At 38.9% G+C, this 12288-nt stretch overlaps 1 protein-coding gene across 4 annotated transcripts in view; it reads right to left on the bottom strand.

Annotated features, from left to right (window-relative positions):
* Positions 1–12288, bottom strand: part of GPBP1L1 (GC-rich promoter binding protein 1 like 1) — a 56557-nt gene that overhangs the window by 22526 nt on the left and 21743 nt on the right. For all 4 annotated transcript variants that reach the window (XM_082454614.1, XM_082454613.1, XM_082454615.1 and 1 more), the window contains exons 2-5: positions 6857–7882; positions 6151–6265; positions 3628–3757; positions 2944–3230 (exon numbers count right to left, since the gene is read on the bottom strand). In XM_082454614.1, coding sequence (XP_082310740.1) covers positions 2944–3230; positions 3628–3757; positions 6151–6210 — 477 coding nt within the window. In that variant the 5' untranslated portion in view covers positions 6211–6265; positions 6857–7882. The remainder of the gene's footprint in view (positions 1–2943; positions 3231–3627; positions 3758–6150; positions 6266–6856; positions 7883–12288) is intronic.

Below are 12288 nucleotides of genomic sequence, written 5' to 3'. Positions count from 1 at the left end.
TGTCCCCCACACCGGCAGGTGGATTCCCAACCACTGTGCCACCAGGAAGTCCCAACATATGTGATCTTTATTCCTTACTACAGTGTTGCAAGGTAGACATTACCATCCAACAACTCAGGGGAAATTAGGGTTATTACTTGTCCAAGGTACAAATACAGGACTGTTAATTACATTAAACTAATACTATTTTAAAACAAAAAATAACTTTCTAATTATACAATGTAGAGTATGGGGAAAAAACAAGAAACATAGAAAACCTACTGTAAACAATTAGGTCCTCAAATACCTTTTGTTATTTTTGACTAACTCCTCTTTCTTGATACACTCCATTCTTTTTCAACCAATCACTTCTTAATCTCCCTTACTGCTATGCCACAGGTTCTGCTCTAAGCTTCCTCTCTGAATATATTACTTTCCTTGGGTGATTCTTTCCAATCATAAACCTCAACTACTATCTCTATTTCCATGTGCACACCTCTGGTTGATCTCACCCATCTCTTTGGTACCAAGACGTCTTTATCTTCTATCCTCCAATTCTGCTCCTCCTGTTTTTCCTTTTCAAATTAATTACTTATTATTCATCAATTCCCTTTGGATAAAAATCTTATTTTTGACCCTTCCTTCTCTAGTTACAATGCCATGGTTCCTATCCTTTAGATTTATCTCCAAAACAAGATCTTTAACAACCTAAATGTCTGTCAACAGGAAAATGGATAAATAAACCTAGTATATTCACACCACAGAATATTTACTATACAGCAGTGAGAAAGATATAGAGCAGGGTTTCTCAACCATGGCACTACTGACATTTTGGGCTGGTTCTTTGTTATGGGGCTGTCCTGTGCATTGCAGGAAGTTTAGCAACATCTCTGATCTCTACATACTAGATGCTAATAGCACTATCCCCAGGTCTGACAACCAAAATTTCTCTAGATATTGCCAAATGTGCTCTGAAGGAGGCAAATTTGCTCCTAGATTGAGAACCACTGATCTAGAGCCCTATGTAGCAATACAGACAAATCTCAAACAATTTTAAGCAAATAAAAGAGAACTACAATATGGCAGTATTCATATAAAGATCAAAATCAGGCAAAATGATATTATAGATTGTCTATGGATACATTCATATAGTAAAAATTTATCAAAACATACATGAGGATGATAAAACATTAAAATCAAAATGGTGATTACCTCTAGGGGAACATTAGGAGAATATGATTAGGGAAGCTTTAACTGTATCTATGATATCTTGCCTCTTTTGTAAAAGAATGGTCTAGAGCATACTGGGCAAAATGTCAATATTTCACAAAGCTAGGTTGTGTGCGTACTTGACTGTTTTCTCCAGACTTTTATGTACACTTAGAATATTTCATAAAAGCATAAACACAGGGCTTCCCTGGTGGTGCAGTGTTTGGGAGTCCACCTACCAATGCAGGAGACATGGGTTTGAGCCCTGTTCTGGGAAGATCCCACATGCTGCAGAGCAGCTAAGCTGGTGCACCACAACTAGTGAGTCTGCGCTCTCGAGCCCGCGAGCCACAACTACTGAAGCCCGCGCGCCTAGAGCCCGTGTTCCGCAACAAGAGAAGCCACCGCAACAAGAAGCCTGTGCACTGCAACAAAGAGTAGCCCCCGCTCTCTGCAACTAGAGAAAGCCCGTGCGCAGCAACGAACACCCAACTTAGCCATAAATAAATAAATAAATTAATTAATTAAAAAAAAGCATAAATACAAAATAAACCTGCCCTTAATGACCTTGTTCAGGTTTGATGTGACAGCAAACTTCCCTTTAGATCACTTAGCAGGTGGATAATGCTGCCTTAACATTTTTCTTTCCATTGTCAATTTCCCACTGGGAATGCCACAGAACTGATAACTTATAAGTTTACTGAATAAATAATCCATGTTATAATTTAGTGTTGTAGTCATTTTTGGACTACTGAGTACTTAGGACATTCTGGACAAATATTTAATATATTGGTGTATTACAGACTTTTCCATGAATAAAATTTTAAAGGATAGGCACCTGGGGATAGGAATTTACTTTGATAAATGACATTTAAATTAAGAGCCGTCAGGTCATTTGCTAGACTTGGGAGAAGAGGGGCTGATGCCTAATTTTACTCTTTAGTTGGCTTTGATAACATAAAATGGCTGTCATAAAAGTGATTGGCTTATCTAATGTGCTACTTAAAAATAACAAGTTGCACTATGTAATAGGACTGCCACTAGCCACGTGTGGTTGCTGGGCACTTGGAACGTGTGCCGTCTGTATTAAGATGTGCTACAATTATAAAATGCACAAAGGATTTTGAAGATGTAGTACAACAAATAATGTTAATTATCTCATTAATTTGAAGATAATGACTACAGGTTAAAATAATAATAATTTGGACATATTTGGTTAAGTAAAATGTATTATTAAAACTTTTTTAAGGTGCACAACAACTCTACTTTTGGTTTAGAGGTCAAAAGGCATATAATTCAACACACAATAGCATCAAGTTTTACTGAATGTACAGGCAACAGCTAAAATACTCCTAACTGCATGTTTCTGAACTTACCACAATTGTTTTATATAAGAGGGCAAAATCAAGACAAAAAACCCCCTCTTATGATAGTTGGAGAAAGCAATTTAACATTCAAGAATACAGTTTTACATAAATACATCTGAATACCGAACCTTATAAAGCTTAAAGAAAAATAAGAATTCCAAAGGCAAAAAGATGAAAAAATATGAAGATTTGCTAAAAGTTACACAGGAATTTTGGTCATCATCGTCATACTAACCAGCTCCTTCCTTGTCTTTCCTAAAAACACTAAAAGTCTAAACTTAGGGACTCCCTTTTTAGTACTTTCTGAAATGTTCTCATTACTAACACAGTTTTATATATAAGAATCATTTGTCAGGTTTTAGGTATACAACTAAATCTTCATACTTACAAAGTCGTCTTCTTCAAACTGCAACTTTTCCACCTTATCATCTTTCTTCTCTTCCCTAATCTCTGTAGGTGGCTTTTCCTGAAAGGCACAGCCTTTCCGGGAGTGGAAGCTGCCATTCCAGTGGCGATGGTTCCCTGTGCCACCCCCACTACGCTGGCTCATGCCATCGTGACCTCGGGAAGAGCCGTGCCAACCAGATAGGCTCCCTGTGATTCCAGCATATGCTCCCTTAGAGACACCAGAGTCCACGGAATCGTGCCGGAACAGGGAGGGCTGGTGCCAGGAATCTGAAATAGTAAGGAAAAGTAACACACTAGAGTCTTTGCTTCCTGAAAATTCAGAAACAACTGGGCCAGATGCTTCCTGATATAATTTAAGGTATTGCCAAAGCCTTTCGGGGGACCTTTTTAATAAAAGAGTAAGTCCACGTACAAAAAAGGCACAAGATACAACTTTCTGTTTTAATGTAATTTCTGTATGAGTTCTTCAACTGAATAAATGACTTAAGAGAACCTAAGAATGTTAGACTTAGAAAGCCAATATAGTTGAGTAATGACTACAGGAGGACCTAATTGAGTATTATGTTTACAAAAGATCATTATTCCAAGATTATGGACATGCACCCTCAGCTTGGGCTTGCTCTGAGTAGCTTATATAGAGTCATGGAAGTTGGGTATGTCTTACCTCCTGTCGTTCGTAGAGGTCCATTGTTAAAAAAGCCATCAGAGGAATTATGTCGACGACGGCTTACTCCAAATCTACCATCTCCTCGGGGCAGGTGCTCTCCGTGTTTTTCGAAGGTGGCTGTAGGTGACTAAGATGATAAAGTACAGAGAAGCAAACAGGTAAGTACATATCAGTCTCTTTCAGCATCTTAAGTTTTGCATCGGGTTTTTAGAAAACAGGTAATATTGATGGCAGAAGCCCCTATTTTGAGCATATGGGACACAGTTAAGGGTACTGCAGTCCTCTGAGTTAGAGAAGCCCTATGTTACATAGTCAATCATTAACTGAATTAATAGGGAGAAAAAGCAGCTACTTCAATTATTTGCATGAAAGAGGGGAAAAAAACCCTGTCAATATCCAAAAGAATAAGCTCCAAAACTTTACACTTAAAAATGTTGTTAATCTTGAAAGGAAAAGCAAGATGCTTGCTCTAAATAGATTTATTATTTGTGTAAATTACTCTCGAACAGAAGAGAAAGGAACAGTTAAATCCCACCTTGGCAGGCCATTAACAACCCCACAGGAGTTTTTATAGTTTTATAAAACACTTATTTCCAAACATTAATACTCATAACAAGACTATAATTTGGCATCATCCCTATTTTACTATTTCCATATGAGGAAAGAGGTCAGGGAGAATAAGTCTCTGAGGTTACACAACTAAAAAGCAGCACTTTGAGAAACACTATTATAGATGAATTCTGATGTCCCTTCCTATTCCAAATAGTTGCATTCTATAACAGTCTTTAGTCTCATATGATAGAAACCAAAGTCTAAAAAAACCATGAAAAGTATGGATACATTTGACAAGGGCTTACAGGAGAACTATAGGTTGGGGCAGAGACATCTTCACATCTATTTCCTTATTATTAATAACCTCACCAACGCGTGGTCTGTCAGTCTTTTTTATTTCAGCCATTCTAGTGGGTTACAAAGATTTTCTTCTTTCTTCTGAAAGTTTTATGGATTTCAGCTCTTTAATTTAGGTTATAATCCATTTCAAGTTAATTTTTATGTATGATATGAAGTAAAGGTTGAGGCTCTCCCTCCCACCCCCACATAGATACCCAGTTCTAGAACCACTTGTTAAAAAGACTATCACTTCTGCATTGAATTACCTTGGCACTTTGGTCAAAAATCGACTGACTATATGTATAGGACTATTTTTGAATTGTCTATCCTATTCCATTGCTTTATCTGTCTATCCTTATGCTAATACCACACAAATTTGCTTATTGTAAAATGGAAATATTTAAATCATATTTTCTAATTCTTTTTACTGAGTTCATTGTGCTACATCAATTGTTCACTGTGCTAAATCAATTATCCTTTGCAGGTATAAGATGTGCATACTTTTTTTTTTTTAAAAAGATTTATTGATTTATTGATTGACTGAGTGATTGCTATGTTGGGTCTTCATTTCTGTGCTAGGGCCTTCTCTAGTTGTGGAAAGCGGGGGCCACTCTTCACCGCGGTGCGCGGGCCTCACACCACCGCGGCCTCTCTTGTTGCAGAGCACAGGCTCCAGACGCGCAGGCTCAGCAATTGTGGCTCACGGGCCTAGCTGCTCCACGGCACGCGGGATCCTCCCAGACCAGGGCTCGAACCCACGTCCCCTGCATTGGCAGGCAGACTCTCAACCACTGAGCCACCAGGGAAGCCCCAAGATGTGCATACTTTTAAACGCTTTCCTAGGATCCCACACCGAATCCCTCAGGCCCACCACCCCCAACGCTTGGGTCAGATTATGTCAATTATGAGATTTGGGGAATTTCACAAGGGCAATTCAAAATGAAGATTAGAGCAAAGGGTTGTGGGTCTAGACAGACCAGGAACATCTTCCCAAAATACACATCTAAAAATAGGGAAGGTATGCTCTTTTTTCTGAGACTACCTATCAACTTTCTCCCTCCTCTATTAGTTGGCAAAATGGGAAGCAGTTTTAAGTTTACTAGCTTCCCAAAGGTTTCCTTTATCAATAATATATTCCATTTGTCTTTATCCTTAATGCAACATACATTTTCCCTGAAATCATTAAGTAGATTATTGTCTCTAAAAAAGAATTTCTAGGATTTAATCTGAGAGCCATGTAGTAGTCAGTCAATCACTGTCTATCTTTTTTCCTACTCATCTACTACTTTAGACAAATGTGCATTCATCCTGAAGATCCATTTCCCCCCAAACTGAAGTGTTCCCGCAGCTAATATATGAAGTCTTAAGTGTGCCACACGATGAGAAAAGCTTAACATGTAATGAAATAAACAGGACACCTGGCAGTAGCAGGGTACACACTGACTTGCACTGCCTAATTATTTATACCCTATTAAAAGAAAGATAGTTAAGTTTATTGAAAATGTATGTAAAATCCCCAGGCAAGGCTGAATACACAAGAAAACAACTAGACTGTAAAACAGAGGCCACAGACAAGATGGGCATGAAAAGAACTGGTATTTGGATAATTACTAGAATGGAGAACAGTACCTTAGCTGACTGTGGTGTTGAGAAATTTAGCCAAGCAGGAACAAAGTCATGCTGCGCCATTTAGGTCCAGTGTCTCTTTTCAACAAGGTGAGGCATCCAACCTCATGGCCAGGATCTGAAAATGAGAAAACTGAAATCACTTATTCTTGCAAGAACCTGATATCAAGTAAAGAGTCTGTGATTACTTTAAGGTCCCCCTTTTACAGAAAGACTTGCTCTCTGAGCCTTTCTAGAGTACTCATCAGGCCCCATACATCAGAGAAGTTCTAAACAAAAACAACAGTCTGTGAATATATAACCATGAAAAACACAAACAGAAAAGTGGGTCACAGACCTGGAAGGTTATATGACAGAAGCTAATGAATTCTTGTGTTATAGCAGAAGAACCTTAAGAATAAACAACTATTTAAAACTATAGATACTTATGAAAAAAGATTAATCTGCTTCAGGTAACTTCAGGCAGCAGAAAAGATCTTCCTAGATAGAGAAGGAGGATACAACCTCTCAAGAGTTTTTCTATTTAGTTCACATTAATTTCTTCAAACACCAGTTAGAATCAGTTTTCCTGAGAGATCCATCTGTTGGTGTCTCCAAACCACCCCACTGATAGTCTCCAAAGTATAATACATAAGAAAGCAGTAAATATTTTCCATGATACATATACATACACAGTCTTCTTCCAAGTTAGACACAGGAGAATACTCACCCCAGAGCGTAACCTCTGTGGTCCTGTTTCCTGAACTCCTTGAGTCTGCCAGCTGGATTTCCACAAGGTTCTCTTGTTAAAAGGGTACTTAAAATTAGGCTGGCCGTCAGCACACCTTATGATGAAGCACAAAGAAGCCAGGCTCTGTGTGGATCAATTTCTCAGTCCCCTCAACTGCTCATCTTAAACTATCTAGATCCTGACACGTTTCCAAAAGGGGAAAGGGGAAAGGGGAAGGGGGAGGGGAACATAAAAAGTATTTGTTACATTTAAAAATAGGGGGAAGGGGAAGGAGCTATATCAATGTTCACCTCATTCAACTTCCTTGAGTGATGGCCCTATGATGTTGCTTAAATAGATAATACATGGACATTTGCACATTGAATGCAAACACTGTTCACAAAAAGGTCATAGCTTAGAAAGACAGATGGACTTTTGTTTGGGCAAATAATGTCATTGAAGTGATAGATCAAAAATAAAACACTGAAGAGCTATAAAAGATCTTCTGAGTAGTCAACTCTAGTAGCAAAACATCCACATTACTTTCAAAGCCCTTAATTTACAAATCTCATTATTCTTACACAGCTGCTAAAAATAGTGTGCAGGTATGTATTTATACTTGACTTATCCTTCAAAATCTAAGGACATAAGAAACCTGTTTAAAAACAAAAAAAATCAGACAGGAACTTGATATGCTTTTCCCTCCGAAGAATAGCAGCTCTCAAGGCAAATTTCTTGGTATAAAGCTCTCAAATGTTTCTTCTATTTCTTTGGTCTTCACTATTTATAAATCCACAGCAAAATTAAAATAAGTAGAAAGATAGGGCTTAAGGAACAGTCATGGAGAAAGTTCCAAAGTAAGGTTTTCTTCTCTTCAGTTTTCTGTATTTCACTCGTTCTGCCCCTTCTTGAAGCCTAAACTGAGTTAATGGAAGGTAATAAGAATCTTCTGCTTCAGGTAAAGAAGTCACTTTGCATCCATGTCCATCGTTATTCAATCATTTTAAAGGCCACAGGAATCTATCACTATAAATGAAAAAACAAAACAACATATATCACAAGAAGCAAAATTACTATATATAAATGCTAAAGTGAGACATGGTCAAATGATCGATCTTGGAGACAAAGGTCTAGGAGACAAAACTCTTAAGTCCAATTTAGACATTAATTTAATGTGTCACCAACTATAGCAACAACATAACTGGCTAAAATTATTTTAAAGATTTTTAAAGGATTTTAAAAAGTCATCTGAAAAAATATACTTTTTAAATAACAATTTCTCCAGTTAGCTATCAAAGGTAATTCAGACATGTAAATTAGAGTCTGTTAGATTTTCTCTCATATATGGAATAGCTTGCCATAAGTGGTCAAAGAGTCATAACTTACTGGTTTATTACCACAGTCAACTATCTAATTGTTTAGTACTAACCACAGCCAGATGCTTAAAAACAAGACATCCGTCATAGCATTCCTCATGTATTTACATATTTTTAGATACCTACTTATCAATTAAGAGACTTAAGTGCTTATGCTCTGACTTAAAATATGCAGTAAGAGATGACACAAATACTTCTTTGGCAAATTCCCAACATTGTTCCAAAGGCTAGGAAGTTTTCTTTCTTTCTTTTTAGTAATAGATTTTTAAAAAAATATTTATTTATTTGGCTGCGTCAGGTCTTAGTTGCTGCACGCAGGATCTTCACTGCGGCATGTGGGATCTTTCATTGCAGTGTGCGGGCTCTTCGCTGTGGCGCACCGGCTCCAGAGCGGGCTCAGTAGTTGCAGCACACAGGATTAGTTGCCCCGTGGCATGTGGGATCTTAGTTCCCCGACCAGGGATCAAACCCGTGTCCCCTGCATTGGAAGGCGGATTCTTAACCACTGGACCACCAGGGAAGTCCCTAGAAAGTTTTCTGATATGAGAGAATGCTTGCATCTGTGGGCAATTCTGGTGTACACTGGTAAATTCTAGTTTACAGAGTATTTCTCATATAATTAATTCATGTTTAAGAAATACTAAATTCAGAATAGTAAATACCTCTTTGGGGAAACAATGGGAAAGGAATCAAAAAAAAGTTCCGGAGGGCTTCAATTGTATCTGTAATACCTTATTAAGCTGAATGATGGGTATATGACTATTCACTTGTTCTCTACATTTTTTTATATACTTATAATACATACATATATATATATACATATCAACCATGCAGAGTATATATATTCCTTCAGCGCACATGGAATAGTTTTAAAAACTGACCTTATACTAGTTAAAAGAAATCTCAATTAGTTCCAAAGAAGAAAACAGTCTATGTTCTCTAACTATGCTACGTTAAATCAGGAAACGACTTTCTCTTGCAGTGCCCGCTCTCCTTCCCCTTCTTGAAGAAATCCTGTCCAAAGCCACTAGGTGAGGTCAGGCAAGGTAAAGTCCTCAAAGGGGGAGCTCAAGGCCAGAGCAGGGTGCTGGGGCATAACCAGGGTGCCTACACGGGGTGGAAGGATAGCGAAATGTGTGTATGGCAGCAGTCCTGTGCGGGATGTCAGACCTCATTAGGCAATGTAAGGTGAGTGTCCCAGTACGAGGGCAGCCCAATGCAGAGTGTGAGAGCCTCAAGTGGAATGAGGAGGACACCCTGGCAGAGGGACACAGCCAAATAGGTTGAGGGCTTCCACGCAGCAAGGTGCCTTGCACAGTTGTTACAACTTAGATGTGGTTAGGAAGGAACACATGCAAGGGAAGAGGTGATAAATGGAGGCTGGTTACATACTGGGATTTGATCAAAAAGTAAGAAATATTAAGGAAAAATGGGAGTCAGATTTCTTACTGTGAGAGAAATGATACACTGATAAAGAAAAATTCAAAATCCTTAAACAGAATGACAAAAACCCCTATGAATAAATTTGCACTGTAACAGCTACAGCAATACTTAATAGAAAATAAGCTTTAAAAACTTAAAAAAAAAAAAAGACTAAAACCAAACTGATCTTTATTGCTCTTTTCCCAACATTTTTATTATGATGGGAAGAGAGCAACAAAGCAAATCTAAAGAAACAGAAAGGAGAGAAGAAAAGGTCAGAAAAAATAGAGAAGATGTTTAAAAACGATAATTCTTTTGAAAAAGATTAATAAGAAACAAACTCACGGGACTTCCCTGGTGGCGCAGTGGTTAAGAATCCACCTGCCAATGCAGGGGACACGGGTTTGATCCCTGGTCCGGGAAGATCCCACATGCCGCGGAGCAACTAAGCCCGTGTGCCACAAGTACTGAGCCTGCGCTCTAGAGCCCACGAGCCACAACTACTGAAGCCCGCGCGCCTAGAGCCCGTGCTCTGCAACAAGAGAAGCTATCGCAATGAAAAGCCCCAGAACAGCAACAAAGAGTAGCCCCTGCTTGCCACAACTAGAGAAAGCCCATGCACAGCAACGAAGACCCAACGCAGCCATAAATAAATAAATACATAAATAATAAAAAACTTATATATATATATATATATATATATATATATATATATATATAAACAAAACACTGGTTTCACAGGCACTACTAGTCTCTTCCACCCTCTACCTCAGCCTCTACTCTTGGCTGCTAGATTTCTCTTCCAGAGTCCAGGTTCAAATTATATCACTATCCTGCTCAGAAGTTTTCTGGCTTCCTACAGAATAGGATTTAAGTTTCTTGTTCTGATAGTCAAGAAATAAACCTTTCCCCACAAGTAAACTCCCTCTCTGAAATCCTCAAGGTACCTTAATTGTGCCTTCAAATTAAGTGTTAAGGAGCACTTAACACTTGCTCCTTCCAGGACAGTTATAAATGTTGATTCTAACTCCCAGCAGGCCCCAAACCTGTTGCTTCTAGAAAATCTTGCCTTGCCCTTCTTTGAAATTCACATAGCATCTAGCATGGTGCCTTGCACTCAGTAAGGATTCAAAGGTTTAATGAACTAATTTTTACAAATTATGATAAAGCAAGAATGCAGAGAAACTGTAACCCTCATACATTGCTGGTAGAAATATAAAATGGTGCAGATGCTGTGGAAAACAGTTGGTGGTTCCTCAAAAAGTTAAACACAGAGTTAGCATACGATCTAACATTTCTATTCCTAGGTATACAGCCAAGAGAAATGAAAACACATGTAAGTGAATGTTCACAGCAGCTTTATTCACAATAGCCACAAGAAGAAGCAACTCAAATGCCCATCAACAGATGAACAGATAAGCAAAATATGGTATATCCATACAATAGAATATTATTCAGCTATAAAAAGGAATGAAGTACTGATACATGCTACAACAAGGATGACCCTTGGAAGCATTAAGCTAAGTGAAAGATGCCAAATATACAAAACAACACATATTACATGATTCCATTTATATGAAATATCCAACCCATAGAGAACAGATTAGGGGCTGGGGGGAAGTGTGGCTGCTTAATGCATTCGAGGTTTATGTTTGGGATAATGAAAAAGTTCTGGACAGTGATGATGGTTGCATAACGCTGTGAGTGTACTTAATGCCACCAAACTGTACACTTAAAAATGGTTACAGGGCTTCCCTGGTGGCGCAGTGGTTGAGAGTCTGCCTGCCAATGCAGGGGACACGGGTTCGAGCCCTGGTCTGGGAGGATCCCACATGCCGCGGAGCGGCTGGGCCCGTGCGCCACGGCTGCTGAGCCTGCGCGTCTGGAGCCTGCGCTCCGCAACAAGAGAGGCCGCGACGCTGAGAGGCCCGCGCACCGCGATGAGGAGTGGCCCCCGCTCGCCGCAGCTAGAGGAGGCCCTCGCACGGAAACGAAGACCCAACACAGCCAAAAATAAATAAATAAATAAATAAATTTATTAAAAAAAAAAAAAAAAATGGTTACAGTGGTAAATCTTATATGTATTTTGCTACAATTAAAAACAGTATTATAAAGCAGTTGTTAAGTCAATATAAACAGTCAATATTAAATATAAACAATGTTCTACATCATCCATTCTTTTTCAGGTTTTATCTAAGTGCTTTTGCTCTCTTCCTGCACATGTGTATCAGAACTGCCTATTTGAATACTTGATCCAACCATTCATTCATAAACATCTGTCAAGTATCTTAGCTTTACAAATCCTATGACTTCCTGGCTACTCCACATATACCCAGCAATCTACAAGATACTTCACAACATGGTCTAGTTTTTTTTTTTTAATTTTTTTTTAAGTACATTTTTAAAAAAATTTATTTATTTATTTTTGGCTGTGTTGGGTCTTCGCTTCTGTGCGAGGGCTCTCTCGAGTTGTGGCAAGTGGGGGCCACTCTTCATCACGGTGCGCGGGCCTCTCACTATCATGGCCTCTCTTGTTGCGGAGCGCAGGCTCAGTAGTTGTGGCTCACGGGCCCAGTCGCTCCGCGGCATGTGGGATCTTCCCAGACCAGGGCTCGAACCTGTGTCCCCTGCATT

Source organism: Balaenoptera physalus (genome assembly GCF_965194825.1).
Source record: "Balaenoptera physalus genome assembly, chromosome: 1".
NCBI lineage: Eukaryota > Metazoa > Chordata > Mammalia > Artiodactyla > Balaenopteridae > Balaenoptera > Balaenoptera physalus.
This window is presented reverse-complemented; position numbering and strand designations above follow the sequence as displayed.